Source organism: Pseudopodoces humilis, chromosome 4 (genome assembly GCF_049639895.1).
Source record: "Pseudopodoces humilis isolate 2021_Gansu_Grassland_sample_001 chromosome 4, ASM4963989v1, whole genome shotgun sequence".
NCBI lineage: Eukaryota > Metazoa > Chordata > Aves > Passeriformes > Paridae > Pseudopodoces > Pseudopodoces humilis.
Window position 1 is genome coordinate 7375083 of NC_142203.1, and position 25848 is coordinate 7400930.

The 25848-nt window shown below is 34.8% G+C and overlaps 1 protein-coding gene across 1 annotated transcript in view; it reads left to right on the plus strand.

The window, feature by feature from the left end:
* Positions 1–25848, plus strand: part of FBXL17 (F-box and leucine rich repeat protein 17) — a 272086-nt gene that overhangs the window by 85262 nt on the left and 160976 nt on the right. Inside the window, exons 5-6 of the mRNA XM_088054573.1 lie at positions 418–525; positions 8834–8964. Coding sequence (XP_087910699.1) covers positions 418–525; positions 8834–8964 — 239 coding nt within the window. The remainder of the gene's footprint in view (positions 1–417; positions 526–8833; positions 8965–25848) is intronic.

A 25848-nucleotide genomic window follows, 5' to 3' on the forward strand; every position in this document is an offset into this window, starting at 1 on the left:
TCTTTGCAGAGTCAATGATGGGTATAGCATGAGTCTACAGGATGACAATAACAAATTTGTTAGTATTTTTATTTTTGTATATAATTTAGGAAAATAGTGGATAGAATTGTCTCTTGGGTTATTTGCACATAAATAGGATGACAATAAGGTCTGAATTTGTGGCTATCATCTCTTACCTTGTGTTTTTTTCTCTGCCTTCTGCATAAAATATTTTCTTCCTAATTTTCATGCATATATGTCCTTGCAGATACCCAGTGTTTACTCTCAAACTCTTGAAATAAGTAATAGTAGTGGTAATAATAATACTAAAAGTCTAAATGAGTCACTTGCCAGTGTAGAGTAGAAATTTCTTAAACTGTATTAAGTATGTGCTTATATCACATATTCAACTGTTGCCTGTTTATCTTTATTCTGTAGGTGACAGATCAGTCAGTGAAAGCTTTTGCTGAACATTGTCCTGAGCTGCAGTATGTTGGTTTCATGGGCTGCTCTGTTACTTCAAAAGGAGTCATTCACCTTACCAATGTAAGTATCAGAACTACTTTCTGCTAGTCATTAGCGTATTGGACGATAGCCATGTCATAGATACCAGCCAGGATAAGATTATGAGTATGATTTATAGCACTGACATGGACAGAAACATGACTGAGCTTTGCATTATTTAGATTTCACTGTATAAAAACACTGTACCAAAAATATATTTATGGGATTATACATTTTCACACAAGTAACAGTGATGTTCAGGTCAAAACTCTTTAAAATGCACAATTGCAGATGATCCCATCTGAAACAAAACAAAGTTTCATTTTAAAATGCAAAATTTTAATTGTAAGAGATTTAGACAGACCTGTGGTTGCAACAGTGCCCCCTGTACATTAACTTGTAACTTAAAGGAAATCTAGGGATCATGCAAACATGAAAATGGTTAAACAGATCTTGAGGTAGGAAGTAGAGAGCATATTTAATGAAAATGGAGTGTGCCTGATGAAAGCAAAGGTATTTTGATACATCTGTGAAGGTCTCCCATTGTTAAATAGAACCATTCAGCATATCTGTAAATTACTGTCATCATTTTAGAGTTGCTTAGCTGAAGCTACAGAAAAACTGAAAACATTTTGGAACATGTGCAGAAAGAAATAAGCTGGAGAAATTTATATTGTAAAGTTATAGGACCTCAAAGGATGCTGTTTTGAAAGAACTATGTATTGAAGTGATGAATAAAAGGTGTGTATATCTTTTGGAGAAAGAAATGATACAATTATTTTCATATCCTATGAAGACTACATATGTATATCTATAGGTTATGTTTATATACGCAACATAAATACAGGAGGTACAATTTTAAAAACTGAACATAGACAGGGTATGTAGTCCAACGCTTTGTGCGAAATTTCCACAAAGATCACTTTTCAGCTCCGTGTTTTGGGTGCTTCATTATTCTGACCTAGATTTATTGATTATTTAATAGAGGTTAGATGTCTTTTCCTTCAACAAAAATCTTTATAATCACATTTATTAGATTGAAGAAGAGTCAAGATCTTGACTTTTTATTAATATGTGTTTCTGATTTTCATGTGTTTAATAATAATAAATTATTTGAAATCCTGATTTACATTGGCGCGACCCTGTTGAACCTAGTCTGTCAGAAAATATCTAAGAGTCTGCTTAGACGCTTGGTATGTAATTACTTTATAAAATACCAAGTAATTGGTGTGTGTTGGGACTTGAGATTTGGGTATTTCAGTTTCCTTCCCTCAAGCTGCATCTGTACAACTTCTGTAGGCTGTGAATATTGCTAAGACAGTGATGTGATAACACTGGAAGTTAGGGATTGCTTAACCTGGAGAAGGCTCAAGGTTATTGCAGCCTTTCGGTACTTAAAAGGGGTTTCTAAGAAAAATAGAGACAGGCATTTTAGAAGGACCTCTAGCAAGTAGTAACGTTATCTGCTGCATCTGTCTTTCCCAGAATTCTTCTACTGATGACATAATTTTTTGTTCTAACCATTGTGCACTTCTGTGGTTGGTTTTGAGTACTTAACTGGTGTTTCATAAGTGTTTAGTAGTAATTCCAGTCTGGTGTTCCTAGAGAATATGGAATCTGCTCTTCGCTCTCGTGGCCTGTGAGTGTGTCCCTCCAGGCTTTGCAGAGCTGGTTGCCTTCTGTCCTGCTTCCTGTGTGCAAACTGGAGATAACAGCAGTGGCCTCGGTTGTGAAATTGCTTTGGGGCTGATGGATGTATAAAAATTGAGTCGTTTATTATTACTGTATTTTCCCCCCAGTAATGTTAGCTCTCTTTAAAAATACTGGCACTTGAAAAATGCTAAATTACAGTGCTGCTGCCTCGCAGAGCTTTTTTAATAGCTAATTGTAGGGTATGGAAGAGAAAGTGTTGTATACTTAAGAAAAAGAAGAAACATTCAGCGTTCATTTTCACTATTTTTCTACTAAATGGAATGATGGTAAAAAAAAAATGTTGCTTTTTGAGCAAGACCATGTCATCACACTGGTGCCTTTTTTCCTTAAAGTTATTATAAACTGAAAAAAATACAGATAAAGTAAATAATGATTGTTGGGTAAGATGACAGGCACTTCATGTGCGTACACAGGAAGAAAGGGAAAACAGGAGTGTGTTTATATGCAATTCACAGTTAGACTCTCAGTTGAAACCAGTTGTTTGTTTTGATGACCTGAACGTTTCATTTTCCTTTAGAGCTTTAGTGTGCGAAACATTGCCACAAAAGAAGTGAGTGACCTCCTCCTTGACATCAGAGTATTCAATCCAACACTAATCAACACTAATTAATGTTGTTTCTGTGGAGGACGGAAGAACATGTATAGTGATATAGTTTATCTTCTGTTTTTACCACATCTCCACTTATTTTTTTTTTTGTTATATATTTTTTATAACTTACTTTATTATTTAATTAGCTTTCCATGTATAATTTTTTCTTGTTTGCACTCTTTCTCTGCTCCACACATCCTTGTCTCTCAAGAATTTATTATTTAGGGAAAAACCCTAGTTGTTTTTCACTTTGCTTCTCACGTAAGTGTGGAGATAGCAAAAACATGAAAAGTGCCTGTGCGCTTCAGATGTTTGTGTTGAAGACAGAGCAGCCAGAAGGGTAATCTTTGTTCATTAACTGTGTGAGAATAAGAAACTTTGTATTCTTTCTAGTGAAGGAGTGATTTTTTAATGGTACATCTTTGACCTCAAGAGCAGTGGCATTTTCTTCCCCTGTTGTCGTAATTGCTTCTCAGCAGTTTAATTGTTGCACTTCTAATAGAATTTTAACAGCTGGCATCAGCAAATCTTGACATCTAGATATAATTTTATTACCAAGCCTCTTCCTTGGCTGCTTCTTTTGGTTTCTCATATATATGCAAGGGTAATTGCTTTGTAGCTGTACAACTCTGCTTCTACACCATGTACTTCTGACAGACTGTCTGGTAAAGTTTGTTACAGACATCTAATTATGTATGAATCCTTGTACAGAACCTCAACAGAAAAAAAATTCTGACTTTTTCTGCAAACCACCAATGCATGAAGACAGTTCATCTAAGAACTATTTTTGCAATAGTGTGATTTTCACTTTTTCTTCATCTCATAATAGTTACCCATGTCCAATCCAACTTAGTAATGCAACTGTGTCTGAGTTGGGGGTCAGTATAAAGTCAATTCAATTCAGATTTGTGGAGCAAATTCTTAAGGCTCATTCAGTGTAGACATCATCATAATGACAGATACCTAATGATAATCTACACATGACAGGACTGATTTTGAAAGAGCCTTTCTGAACTGGGATAATGTATGGTTTGTTTCTAGTAAATTATTTGTTTTGACATGAAGAGTTCTGTTTTATGCTCTTTTATGGCAGTATTTCAGCATACCTTCTGATCTTAGAATCATTCAGCTTCCTGACTAAGGACATGTTTGCTGTTCTTTGGCTAGGTACAGAGAAAACAGTATTTTAATCAATTATTATAATGAACTGGATTTCATAAGATGGGATATGATTTATTTCAATCTGTTTGCCTTTAGTAATATGTGCTTTTAAATATTAGTCTTCCAGTCACAGGAAAAAGGCATTAAGTGAGGGTTTTTGAATACAGTGATTCTGGGGCAGTCTTCATGAGTATTGGCTTGAAACTTTAACTGACACAGTGCTGTGCTAGTGAATGTTTTAGCATCTTGTCAAACTGAGCCTGATGATTTTGTTGAATGAAGTTAACTGTATTCTTCTTAAGAGATTCTGGTTGCTATTTTAAAGATTTTGATGGTTGCACTGAACTGCCATTTCTTTCAGTGAGGTAAAAAATACTTTGTAGAGAAGACTGCATGGTTGAAAAGGTTGGATCTATGAATCTTCCACTTCCCCTCTACCCCCCAAAAATTCATTAGAAGTACTTGACAGTAAATAATATGAAAATGTAAACTGTGAGTCAGCAAATATGTAATTCTTCAGTGACTTCTGGAATTTACAAACTGGAAATGAGTATTGTAACACAGGTACTATACATGCAGTTGAGTTTATATGTATGTGCAAGTCCCTCCTCCAGAGGTAATTAAATCTCGGTGCTTACAACACAATTTTTGATCATGTGTTTGTTACTTAAGCAATTGGACCTTAATGTTTCACAGTATTAAGAATCGAATTAAAATTATTAATATGCAAAGCATTTGATCAGTCTAGGGGAAAATAGTCTCCTTTGTAACTATTCAATCATTTTCCAGTTCTTTAGGCCATATATGATTACTGTTCTAGGATGACAGCATATCTCAATTGTGTAGTTCAGTTATGGCAGCTCTTCAGTAAAAATGAATGCATGTGACTTTTTAAAAAATAGTTTATAGATTCTATTGACATTATAGTAAAAAGAATGTGATTTACAGTTTTTTTCACGTTGCTGTTTTTAATTTCCTGCGATCATATATTTACTTTGGGAAACTTAAGTCAGAGAGCAGTTTATTCCCTGAAGGCATGTATATACAGAGAGCGTCAGGAAAATTAAGCTTAATTAGCAAAAGATGTGAGTTTAAAGCTCATTAAGTCCTTATAAGCACTTTCTTTCAGAAATAATTTGGCTGTCATACTGAAGAGGATTAATCTTGCATGAATTGTTTAGTGGTGGACTTGGAAGCTTTAGGTTTCAGTTGGGCTCTGGCTTAAAGTTCTTTTTAACCTAAATGATTCTATGCTTCTGTTCTCATCTATGTTTTTTAAGGCAGCATATTTCTATAGGAATTGTGGAAGTGTGCAGTGGGAAAAAAATTGTGTACCTGTTATATTAGCAATTCCAATATGATAACATATAAATATTCACAGAAGTTGATACACCCACGCTTAAATAACCCATGATCCCAGTGGAAATAGTAATATTCTATCACCTAAAGCACTGCACATATTTGAATATTCGAAGTTTCAGTAGTCAAGGTAGCATTCTTATTAACTGACATTCAGGCACACAAACAGTATGATAATCTCTGAATCTTCAAATATATCAGTTGGCATAAAATATAATTTAAACCAACTTACAAAAGTATTTAAAAACCCCAAAGATTTTAGCACATTTTAAAATATTTGTGATCCAAAAGTAATGGGTAATAATCAGTAACTTCAGCAAGAATGTGTTCATAGGTAGCACACAAAACCTGTTTAAGTGTTGCTGCTTTTTAAAAATTCTGTTATTTTCTGTTTCAGACTTTAAGCCCTCTGCCTACTTATTTGCTTTGTGTGTTTTGTCACATTAAATATTCCTTTTTCCTTTAAAACATTTTGAGTGACATAGCTGAGTTCAAAGTTTAAATTCTGCTTGTGCATGCTTATTTGCAAAGCTATAAAATGAAGAGTTCAAGAAAATCTCAGTTATCTGCAGAAGGGGAGCCTTGAAATTGCTCAGTAAAATGGTGTTGCTGCATGAACAAAAATAGTTTTGGTTAAAAAAAAACCAAACACAAAAGGAGAAACATTATGCATCCTAGTTCTGTATGATTCAGTATTCAAGTCACAGAATTTCCTCTCTCTGGTGAAAAAGTGCTTTTTTACACTATTTTAATTTTTTATACTCTTTTAATCTCAGAATTTATGAATGCACTGTAGAGTCTAGCATCTGTTTAGTAATTGTCTACTTTGGAGAAGTTTTATTTTTCTTTTTAATATTATACTGCTTTTAGCTGCGAGTATTAGTATTAAAATGTAAGATTTACGTATTTTTCTCTTCTAGTTTTTTTTACAGTAGTAATTATATCATTGTAGCATTTTCCCCCTAAAATTACTTCTCAGGTAAGATATAAAATAGGAAATTTGTCATTAAATATATATATATTTTTGTAATGAAAAATGATTACATTTACATTATTACAATTCTCTTGTCAGTAGTGAGATGTTGATACCTCTGACTTAAGTAGGCAGAAAAGTATTCTTTTCAGTGCCATATTCAGATTGATCCAAACTTGCCTACAGAGGGAGCGTGCATTCCGTTCTGCATGTCTTGGAAGCCAGTGATACTTCTGCAATGGTAATTTCAAGGTTGTAGAGACCAAATTATACTTGAGTATGTATGAATTTTGAAGCAGTCTCTTCAAACTTCTAAGACACAAAGGATTTCTTCACTGGGTATGTTGTGCCTGAGAAAAAAAAATTAACCACCCAGTAGGTCAGCTGTTTGAAATGAAGGAATGTGACAGTAAAGAAAGTGATGGTTGAGTTATTGTATATTGAGTATAATGATAGACCGTTACTAATATCAAGGAAAAAAACAATCATTCTTCTGTGATGGTAAAGGACAAAATCTACCTTGAAAACCATATTAATTTGGTGGATGGGAATACTAGGATTTCAGTTTAGGTTTTGACTCCACCCATGCAATGCCAAAGTTTTTTTTCCTGGGAAACCACAAATGCATTCTGCTGCATTCATCATTGCATCATTGAGGTAGATAGTAAACTGTTGTTACCTCTTACCTAATTTGAAGCCATGTTTTTTAGGCACTTTTTAAGGGAGCACTGACCTCTCTCCATGCATTGATACTTCAGTGTAAATTCATGGGTTTTAGTCCGCAAGTAATAATAATGGCAAAAGAGTCACCAGTATTGTCGCCTACTCATAGGAATAATGTTGTTGAGAAAGGAAGTTTGGGATTTTCTTAACATGTGAAGATTTTTTACTTGTCTTCTAAGTCTCCTTAGTTGTTCAATGTTGTAGAACATACTCATTGTTGAATTGGCCAGCAGGTGTATTTTGTATGTTGTAGGCATAGGCCACATTATTGCCTGCATGGTTTAAAGGCTTAAATATCTAATATTAATAGCTGTACGAAGGTGAGGAAATTTACAGTTGCTGTGAGCTTCCTCTTTTTGTAATTTATGCAGGAAAAAATGAGAGATTGGTTATGAGCTTTTTTTTTGGACACATAAAAGATAAGGCTTTTAAACTTCATGCTAGAGCAGTATGTATAAAATAAGAATAGGCAGAGCTTGTAAAAGATGTCTGTTTTACCAACACAGTATCAATCACTATATTCTCTGCCCCCTAATAGGCAAAAAAGTTTATCAGATTTTCAGTGGGAATACAGCAAGTTACCTACAGTGATACCTGTGGGAGTATCATAACAACAGAAATATTATTGTCCTAGATTGTCTAGATGTCCTACATGTAGATGTACTCTGCAGGTGTTCGTCAGAGGTCAGGGTTCTTGATTTTATGCTTGTTCTGCAGAATTTTTGGGAATGGTATGTAGATTATCTTCAGCTTTTGTTTGGAGACTGTTAAAAACTTATAGAACACAACTCCAGTTTCTGTAGAAGGCCACCTACATTTGAAGTGCTCTTATTTTCCTTTTCTTCTTTTTTTTTTTACCCCATGCTGCCACCTTTTCCCCACCCCCCTGCCCTAAATACACTGACTTAATAATTAACTACTGAAGTTAATTAATGACCAAGTTAATTAATTATGACCAATTATGTGATCTCAGTTGTATGCCTTTACCTAATTAAATCCTTAGTGACTTAAATCACTGATGAGGATCATTTTTTCTCTCTTACAGGGAAAGTAAATGTAATTGAAGTGTCAATATTGCCTAATGCAATTATTTTTCCATAATATTACAGAGATTATTTCAGACAGCTTAAAAAGAAAACAGTACTTGGATGTTATTATGACTAAACTGATAGTGGAGAAGTCTGCAAAAATTTTTTTTTGCATCCATACGTCTCGTGAAAGGGTTTGCTTTTGAAGGACACAAGAATGATTAACACTAGTAATAAATCAGTTTAATCAGTGCATAACTCTTAATTATTTTGTTCTGTGACTCCAAGTTTTGTTGTTCAGAACATCAAATTTGTTATTGATAACTGTGCAGGTGAGACTACAGTATAAATACTGTATTTTCCAGGGTGTTTGCATTATTTGTTTATTTTGAAGCCTTATCTGGAGTTGCTAATTGCATTCATTTGAATCTGAACACAAACATGCTGTCTTACTTCCTTCCATGCCTTCTTATGGTTACATGAGTTGATATTTTACCTTGGTATCTTATATTCCATATATTTAAGAGGAGGAGGAAGGCCTAGGCTCTTGTAGGTTGAATGGCACCTTGAGTGAGAGTGTCTGGATTTTATGTATTAACTGTGTTCCTAAATCACAACTTTACTTGAACTGAATTCTGTGAATATCTCTGGTATGTTTGGTTTTTGTAAAAAATACAGTAGTCATATCTTTCATAACTAGCTTGCTCATACTGTGCAACTTCCCAAAAAACCCCAAATATTTTCAACAGTTATGTATGTGAATAAATTTCAGATTATTTCTTTCTCTCATATTTGTCTCAATAGCTAAGAAACCTTTCGAGCTTGGATCTGCGTCATATCACAGAACTGGACAATGAAACCGTGATGGAAATAGTAAGGAGATGCAAAAACCTTAATTCTCTCAATCTGTGTCTGAACTGGATCATTAATGACAGGTAACTTCACTAGAGCATCCAAAAGCAGTGTAATGCAAATTTAACTAGTTATGTTAGTTGAGAATAATTCCTCACAGCTTTGGGGGTTGGAGGAGACTGATTAAAGCAAACTATGTCTGCAGAGTGTTTGTTCTTGCTTGTTTTGGGTAAATTATCCAGACACCTATTTTGTGGAGTGTTGGCCTATTTATGCAATGGAGAAAAGTTTAGTTATGACTAAACTTTTAGATGGCAGCACTAATTTGTTTCATACAGATTTCATGAGAATGTGCTCTGTACAAAGTGTGATTGAAATGTTCAACTGCAGTTGAACTGACCCCTTCAGTAAGTGTCCAGGATTTAGATAAATTTATATGCACACAAACAGTGAAACATACATTTGACTACATAAGAAAAAATAAACTGCTTGTGAATTAAATATGGAATTCCTGTATTTTTAGAAAGCAACACCTTTTTTTGGTTGGTTTTGGATTTTTTTTGCAAAGGGCTCCAGAATGAGAGTGGAAGAATAGCTGGGCTATTTCCTAATCTCTTCCTTTTGACCAGAATGCCTCCTATCCTGCAGTATTCCAGTCTTTTTATCAACTAATTTATTTCAATGTTAAGTATGTGGACAAAGATTATGTATAGTTATATCACAGATCAGATGAAAAATTAAAAATACTGAGAATTTTAAAAGTGAACATTTTCTTTTAAAATGAAAAAATTGAGCAAAGTCAGTGCCTGAGTGTATGCAGGAAAGAGTATTTTTATTTACTTCTACCAGACTATTACATTGCAACTGGGGCTTTAAACAAAAGGAAAGAGATACTTTTAACAGAAAGGGGTTCTAAAACAGTTTCATATGAACCAGAATAATGTGTTCTAACAATTATACTTCTTTCCCATCATTACTTTTTATTTTTTTTTAATAAGGTATGCTTTCAAGGTTTTCAAAAGTCATTAAGGGTGTACTGATGTGTAGATGAGCTCAGACTTTGGTGAAAGTGTAGTGTTCTAAAAATAATAAAATTTCAGTGTGTTCAATAGGAAGTACCAGTAACTTTTGCCGTAACTCCTTTTAGCCCTTAAGACAGTTTTTTGGATGTGTTGGTTTAGGTCAGACCTTTGATGCAACTTCATTGGTTTTGAAAGCATTTAGTTGCCTCAGATCTTTCTGTCTGCAGGGCCTTATTTTCACATGGAATGAGGTTACTGGAAAATTCTAGGATAAGCTAGAAAACATAATAAGAACAAAAGTGAAAGTTAAAAAGCCAGGCAGTTTTCAGGTTTTAATTAAAGTACTTAGAAACATATATTAATCTGCTTGAATGATTTGAGTACTGAAGTCTGCTAAGTTTGAGCCGAACTGCTGTCAAACTCTTCTTGAAAATCCTTTATTAGGATTACTGTAAGTATATATTTTAATTCTACATATATTACCCTAAAACTTCACATTGAGTATGAATTATAAGAGTTGTGAATCTTAGCAAGAAAAGAAAGCCCTTTCCATCAATGGCAAATTATTTGCTTCTGCATGTAACTTTTAGTTGTTTATGTTTGTTTCTTTAGGTTTTCCATTTCATTTTTTTTCTGATTGTACTTGTTAGTATTTGCTGTAACAATTAAAGTTTGGCAATTTGAGTTATCTTCTAGTTTATAAAAAAAAAGATAACTTAGAAAATATTAATGCCTGTAAATATTAATAATCAGTTATTTTACAATTCAGATATTTTTCCTATTTTAAAAGTGACATGAAATTCCAGAAACTATTCTGAAGTGAATAAAGTTGTTCTACCCCTACTAAAAGCTCAATTGAGAATAATGGAAAATTATATAAAAGGAGCATGATACAGCTACAGGACTTTATTTGAAGTAAACACCAGTTTAGCAGAGTATTTTGAGCGTACTCACCCTGAGAAACTCACAGAACTGTTCAGGTGCTTGGGTTAAAATGCAAATTAGTTCAAACTAAGTAAATTAGATTATTAATTATTTAAGCTTAACTTTTTTTTTTAAATTTTATTTTTATATATATATATGTATTTTATGCCATTGGGTGTTTCCTAGTCAGAGGGAATGTCAGAAGAGATTCTGTCTCAATATCTTTCCAGCGCATATGAGATAGTAGCAGTCAAATGTTTCTCCTGATTCCTGGTTTTAAAATAAGGATGAGTTCCACTTGTTCCCCGCTCCCCACCCCATTATCAAGAAGGTTTACTTGTGAGATCCAACTGCATAGGACTTGTATTCCAGATCTTTTCAAACTTAATAGGACAGTGTTTTGCTCGCTTTAGAGTACTGAGGGCTGAGACTTCTTTAAAGCCTTGGAAAACTGTTTTGCTCCATTTCTTTGTGCTTAATACTGAGTGTGAAAGACAACTAGAAGGTTTTTAAAATACCAGTATAACTTACAAGAGCTAAGTAGCTCTTAAAGGCGGTTGATTATTGGTTTACAGAAATAAGTCACTGGCTTTAAAACTTTATTTTAGATTTCATGATTGCTTCTAGAAATCCTTTGAAATTCTTTCCATAAGCAAGAGTATAACTCTAGAACACTTACAGTCTTTTCTTGCTCGTGACATGGTGTTAGAGTTAATCCTGTGATCATTACATTTCTTCTTAAATAAGTGAAATTTTCAGAGTAGAAGAGCTCTGCTTGGCAGGCACTTGCTAAGATTTTTAGTGCAGTGATTCTTCTGCATATGCAAGAATTGATGAGGACCATTATTTCTGTGCGTCAATTAGAGCTTTTTTGCTTTTTTTTTTTTTTTTTGGACATATGCATCTAAAAAGCTTATGTGGGGCAGTAAAACATAATTTGCTTTTACCTATGGCAAAAAGTATGTTCAGTTGATGCTCTAGACTTTAGTCTTAAAATGAAGGAAAAAGAGGTCTCTTCTGATAACTTGTAAAAAAGTTTCTGAAAGGCATGAGTTAAGCAAAATCATAAAACACCTATTGAAGTAATCTAACATAATGATTTCTTTTTTAAGTATTACAGCCCACTCAAAAGCTTCATATACTATTTTTCAGACTGGTTAAGTTTGTTATAGAAAAAATCCTACTTCTTTCAAATATGAACAAAACCAAGCTTGCAAATTCTTTCCATATGCATCATGAGTAGATTATGTCAAGTCTTTGCAATTGGGAAGGATTGAGTTCTTTGTACTTGGTGAGGTGAATAATATACTCTGAAGCTTGCTTTCAGTAACATTATCATCTTGAAGTTGTTTTTATGGTCACTGCCCTTGTTCTTTTGAATTTCAATTGATGAAGTAAAAATAGAACATCTAGAAATAAATCTTATGGGGGATTCAGGAAATGTAGTTTGATGTGTTGGCAAAATTTTCAGGGGTGTGTGGGTTTTAGTTACAAACATCTGCTATTTATTATATCCATAATGATCAGGAAGCAAATAGCAGACAGCCTAACTTTTTTTGTGAATCTCATCACTATGGACTGAGAGTTGCAATTCACTTCAACATCTGTATTACATAATTCACCTAAGGAGAGACATTTAAAAGCTATGCAGTGACTGTGAAATCTTAAGAGTGTTTCTGCTTGCTTCAGTCATCCTCTTACTAAAATATTTCATTATATTTGTGTAATATTTGTATAGAGGATGTTTGCCAACCCCTACTGTATCTATGTTTCTTCTTAGAAAGAAGGGACTAATGCAGATAAAACATAAGGCAAGGAACTTTCTTTACAGGTGCAGTGAGACTTTTTTGTGCCATGGTGCTGCCAGTCACCCAGGATAAGATTCCACCAAAATTGTCGATTGGTTTTGCAGTCAAAGGACAATATTTTCCCAACCATTTAAGAGCTTCGGATTTTTCCTCCATAGGTGGTGCCACATGTTCTTATAATAATGTGTCGAGAGCTGTATTTTTTCATGTAATTTGCTACACACATTGTAGGTGACTTTGATAGCAGGTGCTTAGATTTGCAGAGCATCTGGGCATTGTTGAAAGCATGTTATGCTTGTTAGTTGGAGGCTGATATGCAGTATCTCCATGGTGGCAGTGAAACAGTGAGAATTTTGCTTATTGACGTTGTGGTGGTATTGCTTACCATCGCTGGACTTCTGATTAGTGATGGGGGGAAGAGAGGCATTTATGTGTACCTCCTTGACCTGGTAGCACAGATGTAAAACCTGGATGTGGTCTCATTATTCCATTTCTGAGAAAACTGCTCTTCTTTTGTGTTTCCATGAAAATCCACTATGGATAAACCAGAGTAGGCTGTGTAATGGGACAGTCTACCCATACTGTAATGATTAAAATTTGTTGGTGAGGATTATAGTTGGAGTCCAAGACAGAGCAACTTGAAAATACAGACATTTCACAAGGAGAGTAGTCAGGAAGTCAATATACGAAAGAAATGCAGTGAAAACATGGAAACAGACCATAAGCCTGAAAATCAAACTGTTTGTACAGCCTCAGAGTCAGGAGAAAGGAGAATTCACCTTCAGATAGTCTCCATCTGGTTTTTTGGACTGGGCCACTAATGCACTGCCAATTTCTCTGGCCTGGTTATCATAGTTGGCACAGAGCGTACTGGTGTTTCCTTGTTGTTACTTAGTAGAGTAAGTTGTTAATGTAGTCTTCCATACATTAGAGAAGTGTTCAAAATTTTATGTTGACTGCCTACCATGAGTTCATGTAAACCCATGTAATCAGCATTGGGAGCAGCTGATGAGACCTGGATGTGTTGTGGGTAGAGGATACAGTGCTGAAAATTATCTCAGCAGGAGATTAGCTCATTGTGTTTAGTCCCAGAGCTGCTGATATATGTGAAAGCCCCAATATTTCATTAGCAGACATGAGCATCCCAATAGTACCTCAGTTCTTACGGTGTATTTTTGATAAAATGCACGATTAGTGAACACTAGGATTATTTCCTGGAAAAATTAGAGGAAGAAGTTTTCCCCTCCTGAAATTAAAAGTCTCTGCATATTTGATGTGGAAATTATTTTAATGGAATTGCTTCGAAATAAAAAATTCTAGGCTTTCATCTTGCCTATGTTTTTCCTAACCAAAAATCTCCGTTTTAACTGTGATGACTACAATGTTAATGTAGCATCTTAGTATTCATCAGCACAGATGTGATCGAAGTTGCAATGTTCTTCAAGAGCATTGATACTTATTTCTGTAATTTTGTATAATCTGGACTTGTGGATATAGTAAAGTTATCTGGAAAATGACTGTACTTTTATACATTATTTGTCATGAATTATTCTAGGTGAATACTAGCATTTCTTAATTCAAATTTAATTTCATCTATTCCAAGTTATCTGAAAGATGATCTCCTTAGAGTTCTCTGCATATTTATCATATGTTTAGTCATCTACATTAGAAACTTGAACTCAATAAAAACTGAAATAATGTAGCACAAATCAATTTTACTTTTAAAATTACTTACTCTTTTGAATGTCATATTTTTAATTAAATTTATAAGAAAATTTGCTTCACCTTGCAGATCTTTTGTGACATGATTTGAGACTGTTAAGTTTTTTTAAAAATTCAGAACAAAGCATAGAAGTTGGACAAAGAATACACCTAAGCATGGCAATTTTCTTTATCGACTTTAAATTCTGGGTCTTGTATTTATTTTTCAAATGATTATGAAAAAAAAATTAAAAAAAAACCCTTTGTGACTAGTTCAGTGTAGTGGGATACTGACTAGTGACTAGTTCCTGTAGTGAGAAACAGGAGCAGGGGAAAAGCACGAGAAGAAAGGAGCAACAGAGAAAAGTATTGTGCAACCCACATTCCCTATCACTCACTCTGGAAGAAGAGAGAAGGGAGTTGGGAGTGAGCTTTGCCCAGCAAAAAATGGCAGCTGATGTGTGTTTAAATTTGTTCTTATTTCTCATTATCCTGCTCTGTGTAATTGGCAACTAGATCAGTTTCTTAAAATCAAGCCCGTTTTGCATAGGTGGCAAGTGATCTCCTAATCCTTACCTTGACCTTCAGGCCTTTCTCATCTTATTTTCTTCCCCAGTCTTGCTGAGGAGGGGGTTGAGAAGCGGCTGGGTGCCCACCTGGCAAGTATTTAAGGTATCCTTACCACTCCATCCCACACTTCCATACTCTCCTGCACAAACTGCTCCAATGCATGTCCTACCCATGGTCTGCAGTTCTTCAGGGACTGCTCCAGTGTGGGTTTTTTCCATGGGGTGCAGTTCATAAATAACAGGTTGCTCCAAGATGGTTCCCCCACAGCTCAGTTTCTGTGATTCTGTAAACACCAAGGTAGCATTTATGTTGCAGCGTTTCCTTTGGTAGATTGGGGAGTTATACTTTATTTCAGTGAAGTGGTTTCTTACATAATACAGATTTTGCTCTTGTGCAGTATTGTGTGAGAATGGCACCTTTCGTGCGCATGAGCACAGCATGAACTTTCTCCGGAATCGAGCAGTGGCTTTATATTTGTGCTAATCTGGGTATCTTTGTTTTAAACATTTCCTTACTCATCAGTGCAGTGGGAAAAGGATGGGAGGAATGGGGTATGAGTCCACACATATCTCAGCAGTTACCCAGAAATCACTAACCTTGCCAATGTTAGTCATCCTTTCAGATTCTGTTAATGTGCCCCAAAACCACATTATAAAGACTTCTGGGAACTGTTTCTTCAGCATTTGTTATCAAAGAAATTAATTTTTACAAACATTTGATTAGAACAGATCACTGTGGAACTATCTGCAGAGTTTAACAAATGATAAAAATCAGATGCATTTTATATAATTAAGTGTAACTTTCCATTTATTGAGGCTTTAGCCTACTAATTCTGCTTATCTCTAAAACTGAGATAAAACTGGTTTTAAAATAAATAGCTTTTTAGGGACCATTTTTTAGTGGAAATGGATATTATCAGAGAGAGTAAAACTTTCAAGCTCTTGTCATTATGTACCATGCTTTTATCTGTCTTAACATACTTGAAAAATGGGGAAAATAGTCCACTGTTGTCACATTGCTGAAATGTATGATAAATGAAGGTCTGTAAATAGTGAAAATATGAGGAGGGTGATTAAGTCTGACAATTCTCATGTAAAAAACTTGAGATGATAAATATCTCCTGTGATTAGTTGGTAATTTAGTGCAAGGGACTAGCATCAGCCTAAATAATTTTATGAGTTGTGGCATAAAAAAATATTCTGCAAGATAGGTATGCACTTGTTAAACCAAAGGAGAAATTTCTTAAGCTTAGTTGCTAATAATTAAAAATGGCAGACTTGACACAGAATGTGGCTTGATGATTTTCTCTGTGACACTCCTTACAGAAATTAAGAAAGTGCAATGCTCCCTGAAGGCATGGAAATGACAGTGTGTTATTAATCTGATTCCTCAGTGCATCATGAAAACTGAAAGGTTTTGCCTATATATATAATTTTAATACAAATAAAATACTACTAGTGTTAAAATTTAAAGCAGAAAAAAAAAAAAATCCAACCTACCAAGGCTCAGAAAAGAAGATGCAGTCTTTATTGCAATTACTGTTATATTCTGAAGTTCCAACCTATAATTCACCATGCAGTCAGAATAGACAAAGAACTTGAAAAGATGAGAGAAAAAGGAAGGGGTGTCCCAATGATTTACTGCCTTGACTGTATTGTTTAAAGCCTGTCAGAATATCCAGTATAAACACCATTTTAAAGGAACATAACCATGTTCTAAATCCACTTTAGGCTGTTTCCTGCTGCATGGGTTCTAAGCTTAAAATGAAAAAAAGTTACAATTCTTTGGTGGGGTTTTTTTTGTGTATGTGTGGGTGAGCATAAATTCATCGTATGGTGGGATCATGCAATCATATAAACAGGAAATGTGTCAGATGCTGCATACTAATTATCTTCAATTCTGATCAGGCTACTCAGTGATCCCTGCTTTTCTTTTGTTGAAACCAAAGAAGGCTGCTATATTCTGAGTTTTCTGTGACGTTAAATGTAAGAGTGTTTTTTATTTAGAATTCAGGCTTAACCAATAGGTACTGATTTGGATACAGGAATTTAATTCACTTTTGAGAAGTTGTAGTCAGCTTGAAGAGGAAGTGATGAAATAGAAGCTGACCTGACAGAATGAATAACTTGGTAGTTCTGAAAGTGCAGTAATAATGTAATGAGGAAAATAAGCAGTACCTTAAAGTGATGATCATGGTGTTGCCTATAGACACATATATAATCAGGGAAAAACTAGTGAGCAACACAAAGAATAAAAGTTTTAAAAGGCTAAAACTGAGTCTCCCTGCTTGAAATCTTACTGACTTCTATTCATACCTTGTGATTGTGATTTGCTGCTCTTCAGAACCATGGTGGAGTGGTCTGAGACTTCAGTCCATGCTTTAGCTTTTAGTCTCATGTAGTAAAGAAGAAAATGGTAAATACTCACCTCCTTGTGCCTGAAGGGAGCTAGGACTCAGCCTACTTGTCCAGTTATCTTTCAGAGGGGCAAAGTGTTCCCAGGCCTCACAGTTCTATACTGACAGAAAAAATACTGCCCACTCATTAAATATAGCCTGAATTTTTCACTATCATAAACAATTATGTCTCATTTATAACTTCTAGAATTTCTGTCATTTTGGCATGCTGGGAGTGCTATGTCCATTTCTTGGTTCACCAGCATAAGAAAGGCATGGACATACTGGATAGAGTCTTGTAAAGGACCATAAGTAAGATGAAGGGACTTGAGCAGTGGTCCTGTGAGGCTGAGAGAACTGAGGCTGTTCAGTCTGGGGAACAGAAGGTTCAGTGTCCATAAACACATGAAACAAGGGAGCAAAAAGAACAGAGACAGGCTCTTTGCAGTGGTGCCCAGTGGTGGGCAATGGTGGGCAACCACTGAAACACGGGAGGTTCTCCCTGAACATCAGAAAACATTTCTTCACTGTGATGGTGACTGACCAATGGTACAGAGCCTTCCAGAGAGGCTATGGAGCTTTCTTCCTTAGAGACAAGGATTCCAAGTACCTTCCAGTCCTCTTCCAAACTTACCCATTATGTGACTCTCATACTAAACTTCCTGTTTGTTTTGGTTGTTGAGATAGATGAAGTGAGCAGCCATCTGCCTTGCTTGCTTCTGATTTTTCAGTTTGTCATGATGTTTGGACAGGCCATTATCTTCTGATTCTGGAAAATGTATTGGTCAAGGAAGTCCTAAAAGAAGGCCACAAGGAATGTGAGATATATTGATATCAGCATCATTGATGTTACTGCTTATAGTGAAGAGTGAGAAAAAAATCATGTCTTGCCTTCCTTCTTTCCTTGTCTTTCCAGTATCAATTACCTTCTCCTACTCTGTTTTATTTCTTGTCTTAATTTTCCCTCCCTTTCAGCCTTTATCTGATAAAGCCTAATTTTTGTAGCCTGTGGCATTTAGCAGACTGTTGTGAGTCTGTGGTAGTCAGAGAGTTAGGAGCAATTCCAAATGCTGTGCAGTGGAACAAATTTGCCAAGTTCCAGTCACTCCAGACAGAGGTATATAGTCTGCTCCCTTGCAGCAGAGTATCAAAAACTTTGTTTCCAAAGACAGTGGTTGTTTTCTGTATTTGTTGTCATCCCCCCTGTCCTTGCAACCCCTACCAGAGCATGAGACAGATTGAACAGGATCTTGTTTCCGAGGTTAAAATGAAACTAATGCTTAGTGCTTTGTATTTCAAATTTTCATGTTTTTTTTCTCCATTAGCTTAGAACATTTTTATTGGTGGTTATTGCCTTTGACATGATTATTTTTTCTGATGAAAATCTCATCTGTGCTTAGGTGCTTAGTTTCACACAGGGGAAGAGCTGCCTTTGCTTTCTTTGATCTACTTAGTTCTATACAGTAGTACTTCTTCCATTGAGAAAAGAAATCCCTTTACCACTTGGCATGCTGTAGCTAGCCAGATTTACCAACACCTGCCAGCTTGTGTCTTGAGTTGCAATGAGAGGTGTAACCAAAAGTAAGTATTCTATTACCATCTGTTAAAGCCAGGTGGGGCAGTGTTCTTTATCTCTTCCACAACCCATCCTCCCTCCAGGGGGATCTTCTGTTAATGGGCCATTGAGTCTCCCTGCAGGACTGATAAAATCACATCACCCCATCGGGAGATGCTCCACCCAGGGGGAGGAGCCAAGCATTCCTACCTGGATATAAGCTGAGACTTGGAACACCACAGGCAGCCTTTCTCCACTGGATTCCCAGAGGAGAGAGACCAGACCCATCTACACCAGCACTGGACCTTCAGAGGAAAACTACACCCTTCTACAGGATCACTGCTTCAACAGAACCACATCTGTCATATATAATGTATTCTCTGGATGGCTGATAACAGATTTTTACATGTGTGTGGGTCTGCTAAATGTGTGGAATAAATGAATGCTTCCTATTTTAGGTCTTTAAGGAAGACTTAGGGGAGTCGTAAGTGTTACATCTGGGCAAGTTTCCAGGTTTGATTTACTATATTTTGTTGCTTGAAGAGTAACATATCAGTAGTATTTTTTTGCTGGAGCCACAGTACATTTCAGTCAGACTTTACAAAGAGTTACTGATGCTAAACTCTTTGTTTCAAAACTGGAGGCTGGTCTTTATGGCCTGGCTGCCATAAAGATTAATCAGCTGCTTGTGGACCTGGCCAGTGCAGAATCAACATAACCCAAAGCCCAATTTTTATTCTTCATCTACTGTTGAACAATAGGAATTTATTTATAAAACTGATTTTCAAACTCACATGTGAGTATAGTGGATTATCTATGAATTCTTCTGCTCTCCTCTGATTCTTTCCAGATACATATTGGTATTAGCTTAACTTAATTAGGAGTTATGCAGTTTTGCCAATTCATGTTTCTAAGCTCCTTGAAAGTCCTTTTCCATGCTACTGAAGTTGCACAATTCATTTCAATCTACAAAAAAAGCACGAGCTGATTTAAAAGGGGAAAAAAAATCCAGCCAAACTGGATTGGAAAAGTAAATTTGGGATATACATTTGACTTGCACAATATTAACAGGAGACAAAAGGCCTTTTATAGTACTTAGTTAATTCTATGCTTGATATATAAAATACATTCATTCCAACATATTTTCAACATGTTTATGAATCATATATTAATCAAGTTATGATCTAACAAATCTAATTTTTTTATGGTTCTGATTACTGTTACTTACTGATACTCACTCATGAAGTATTTATGTCCATATTGAATTGATTCAGGTGAATTTTACTCATGAAGTCTAGATACCTTTAGTTGCATAAGCTGGTTTTCCATGTTGCTCTTGGGAGTTTTTTATCAACAAGGCATAAAATTTGGCTGAAAAGTGTACAAAATGTTACTAAGAAAGGCCTGTCAGATGCCATTCAAATACTTATTCAGTCTTTTCAGATACTGAAAATACTTGCTTACTATGAACAAATTACTTAAAGCAGAAGGTCTTACCTTGTATAGCTCTGTTTTTTTCCATTCTATGTATTCCTTTTGGCTGATAGTTTTCAGCGGTTTCTTTTTTTATATGTCTGTATGCAGTGTTTTTGATTTCTTTTAAAGTGGTCCTTTAAATTTTGTTATATGTAGACTGTGTTGAGAGAATGTATTTCCTCACATATGTGATACATTTCACGCATGTATAAAATATGTATCCATTTGCTACACTTGCTTAACAAAGTGTTTCTGTAGCCTGTATTGCAAACTGTAGTCCCATTTCCACTTTCAGACATAATAATTACCAGCCACCAGAATTTATCTTAGAAAATTTGTGCAATCCCTTAGCATTTCAACAGGGCAAAATTAAAAAGTGCATGCTTGAGCTTTCATCCATTAATTGTCTTCTGGCTTGGGAGACCAGGTCAGGAATTTTAAATTATATTAGACTCTCCTGGGGCTACTGGAGAATAAGGAAAAAACAATCTGTGTAACTTGGTTGTGCTCAGTTGTCTCCACTTGGACTGCTTTCCTGCATGTTTCTAGTCTCTTGTTGATGACAGTAACAACAGAACTGCAAATAATTATTGTAGCTTGGAGTTGTCTGTAATGGATGTTCCTGGTTTTACATAATAGCAAGGGTAGCTCAGAAATTTCAGGTTATATTCAACTCTCAATTCAGCATAAAACCACAGAAATCCATTCTATTTTAAAACTGTATAAACTTAAAAAAAAAAAAAAAAAAAAGTTGGTTTGGGTTTGTTTTGGTTTTGCATTTAGAATTCAGAATTTAAAAGAAGAGAATTGAAATATAAGTAAAAACTAGATTTTTCTAGTAATATCTTACTCATGTATGTCCTTATCTGTGATGCTAAACAATTGTTCTAAACGTATGCTCTAAGCAAAAGGATAAAGGTTCCTACTATAAGGAGTTTCTTGTGTAATTCTCTTCTAAAAGATGTTTTGTTTATTTTGGTTACTATAGGCTACTTCCTTGGAATGGTGTAATAAAAATTCTTTGCTGTCCTTGACAGATTTAATTTTCTAATTAAAACATAGTCATATTTTGAAAAAAATCTTACCACACCATTGAGGGAGAGCTATTAACAATGTGCTTAAAGACTTCAGGTCAAATCATAAAATAAGCATTTCAGAAGAATTTTCAGTAGCACATAAACTTTTATTTTTGCTTGCAACATTGCTTTGACTAATTGTTCTTCTGCATAATGAATGTATCTCAGTTGTCAATACTGCCATATATTTGCTGAATGAAGTTTGCAGAGATGTTTTGTGATTGGCCCTGGTATAAATGGTGATATATTGATATATCTGTTAATTTGAATACCTATGAGTTTTATGAAGTAAATAAGGTGAAGCAATGTGAAAACCACAGTTTTTGTAAAAAGGAGTACAGAGCTAGAGCTTGAATTTTCACTGTTGTAGCCATTTTTTACTACCTTACCAATCAGGAAACACTGAAATTGGAATTTAATATTTCTTTTTTAACAGCTGTGAATAGATTGTTCTCTTCAAGTACTGCTCCAAGTACCTCAAGGCAATGAATGTAATACTGTACTGTAATGTACATTAAGATAAAACATGAACCTTTCAGAAGTTAGAGGAATACGCAGAGTTTAAGTTGCTTTTATTTTGACTTTATTTATACAATTCATTTTCTAGAATTTTGCATTATAAGTGTTTGTAAGTGAATTATAAACCTTTAGAAAAACTTCTTAAAGTATTTATTTTATTGGTTGCCAAGATGGAAACTGCTAGGAGAGAAGTAAGAACAGGTGACAGGGTTTTATTTTTCTCCAGATCTTGCCCTAATCTCTGATCCTTTCATTTACCAACTTCTTAACACTTCTTATATTCATTTCGTTTAAGTGATTAGACATTTCCAACACATATTTTTGCAGTCCCTGGGCCCTAACATGAGGGCTCAAAAAATGAGTTGACAGATAGAATTTGTCATTGGGTCTTCAGCTTTATTTCAGCAAATTATTTATCTCATTTCCCTTTCAAGCTTCATTTTACATCATTATTTTGAGCATTCAAAGGGTCAAAAAAGTATTGCTGAGCAAAGTAAAGCTTCTTTTTCTGAGACTGCAAATTATGCTACTTGTTTTATCAGGAGGGAAGGCCTTAGAAACCCTTCTTCATATCTTCCCTATTGCCTGACATAGCAAGTGCCGTGAGAACAGTAGTGTTAAATAGAAACTTGCTTTAAATTATCTTATTAGAGCAAGTCATATGGTCATATAAATTCGTATATGTTGTTCAATTGCATTTTTAAAGGACTAGAGGAAAAATAAATTATTTTTAGGTACTTCAGCTGAGCATCAGCTCTCAGCTTACAGTATTTTAAAATTTGCTGGTAGTATAGTCTACATTGGTAACCCAGCTATGTTCAAGTTAAAAAATGGTGGTATGCTTGTAGATGTCTGGAAATAAAGGTTGCACAAAATCCCTCCACTTTTGTAAAGCAGATTCTTAAAACAAATACTTACAGTGATGTGATGTTTTGTAATTTTCTCTATAAAGGTTTCATCATTCAGTGGAATGGTTGAATTTTTCCTGGAAGTTCAAAATATTTTTTGCATTGAAATATTGAATGCTGGATGACATCTGTATATATAAAGGCATATATATTCATGCATGTTATGCAGAGTTTGTTCAGGAACATCAAAGTGAAGTTTTTTACAGAATCTTCCATAAAGGAAGTACATTTCAATATAGAATTTTTACTGATAATTGTAGAGTGTCTAGACTTAGTCATAGATCAGACCAGAAATATGAGATGAAACTTAATGATATATTACAAATTCTATATTATGAATTTAGTCTTAAAAAACTTATTCAATTTTCCCAAGCTAATTGTAACATTACTTTTTAAAACAGGATTCAAATTCTAGTAACACATATTCTATAAGAGATTAATTTCCATGTTTTTCTACATTGCTGATAGCTGTGCATTTCTATCTTATGAAGAAATCCCTTACTAAAACAAGATTCTCTGCAGTTTCCCATTAACAATCACAGACATTTTGAATAATAGCACAGCACAAAGAGTTTTGTATTTTTATTACCTCATCTTTGGAGGTGACCGTAAATACCTGCAGAGAGGAGGAAGAGGGAATGAAAAACAAGGAGACAGCTCTAATACTGAATTATCTGATGTAAAATCTAAAAGTTACGAATTGCTGAGTGTTTTTGATATACACAAGTGGTTTGGATTGTCTCTATAAGAGTATCTGGTTTACTACTACTTAAAATACAGGGGCTCTAAGTGAGCTGAAATACGAGTGAAAGTGTGAATTATCATAAAAAGTATTATGGTAATAGTGAAAGACGCAAATGTTCATTTAGGACACAGTATTTGGGAGATTGGAGGATTTAAAATATTTCTAATATTTCATTTCTGTAGTTGCCACTTTTCATTCATTGAAGTATATGATTTAAACCAATTTTTTCAATCCAGCTTTCACTCATGTATGCAAGTGTAAAATATTGTTCTGCTGTAACATCAGCATGAAAAGGTGATTAGCAGTCTGATACTTCTGCTTGTGCATATTATGTGTGGGAAATGATAGAGGTGACGATTTGTCTAATTGCTCTACTGTAGTTACAATTATAGAGAAAAGGTCAATCTAGTCATTGTCAATTAAACTGCAAAAAACCCCACATTTTTTAGCCCTGAAGAACCATTATGTCAATTTTATGCTGTTCATCAGTGTATAACACAAGTGCTAGGATATATAAATCTTATCTTTCATGGAATTACAGCAGACTTGCTTTATTACAGGCACTTGGTGCTGCTGAGTAGAGATAACATTAAGTACTCTCTGTTAATTGCATGTTCTTTCATTGTCTCATGTTTTCAAAGATTTGTGTGCAGAAAAACCTGGCTGCTTTAATGAATGGAAATGGATATGCCAGAGTGCAATTTGACCCTTCATATTTTCACATAGTTAGGAGATGATGAGTGACAGAAAAAGATCTTTAGCTACAAAAGCTGCTATAGTGGTAGCATCAACTTTAACAAAAGTAATGTCAAATATTGCAATACGTATGCTGAATTTGTTGGGACACTACATATACAAAATAGTACAGTGGTATCTTAACTGTGACGCTCTTTTTTCTACTTTCTTTTCATTCCCTGCTCTTTTTCCTTCACTCTTGGTCCCCATCAGGATACACACATAAAACAGAGATCAGTTATAAGAATAATTCTGTATAAGTACAGTCCTGACCGCACACCTTAAGTGTGGTTAAGTTTCTGTAGGTCCTGAAGATGTGTTTGCACTAAGAAATTTGGTTTTATTCAAAAAATGCTTCAGGGACTGTCAGGGTATGGTAAAATTTTATGTGCAAATTTTGTTGGTACTCAAATAATCAACAAAACAAGTATTTTTTTGTTAGTACTCATACCTGGAAATACCCTAAGAGAAGACTTGAGTCTTTCTTTTAAAATAAAGGTTCTTGCTGTGTCAGACCACAGTATGTTGCCAACACCTAATAGAGCTGTGTATGTCAAATTGGGACATTGAATCAATATTAATTTTTAAAAAGCAATTTAGAAATTGACTTAACCCTTCAATTACACCCTTAACATAAAGAGTTATTTTGGTAACATATAATAAGAAACAGAGAACATAGGAATTGTACTGTTGAAAGGTTAATTGCTTTTGGGGCACACTCTCTATCAATGTGCTGGAGGTACCCAAATTGATTCATAGCTGTGGAGGTATAAAAAATACCTAGAAGGCAACACATCAAATACCAAGACACCATATTTAGAAAGAGGGTGTAGAAAAGTAACAAGAGACAGAGGCATAGAGAGCTGCTTGTGGTTGGTCCCAGAAGAACTGCCAGCTGACAGTCAGCTGATTTCTTTTATTCACGTGTGTAGATTGGCATAATTCAAAAGAGCACTGACCGCAAGTCCTAACAGGCTTGTCCTAGGGTGACATTTAAGGGTGTCCTCCCTAAATTTGCCCTAAACCAAAGCTCTTTCGACATTTCAATTTCAATATTCTTCAACAACCTGACCTTGGTATATTTGATTAAAGGGGGCTTTGAACTTATTTCAGCATTCCATAATTTGTTTTATTTTGAAACAACATTTTTTCCAAGCAATGCTGGGTTTTTTTGATCACTTTATTTCTGGGGTCATGGTGAAGTCTTGAAAGCACAAATCAGTGGTAGCTAGACCATGATCATCTCTGTTTCCAAAATCTGTGTACCTCTAGATATCAACTTTTCTTGGTTGTGTTTATATCTTTGTTCTGATTTAAAAAAAACCAAAACACCAAACTGGTGAGATCTAATAGAGCTGGTATTACTAGGAGCTGTGCCTCAGGATTGCAGGTATTGTGAATGTGAAGGAGAGGAGTGAAGTCTCATCATCTCATCTCATCATCTCTGTATTTTTCAAAATAAAGAATAAACTCATAGTATGTGGGGCGACATTCTATGTCTAGATATTTATGTTTGTATTAATTTACTTTGCA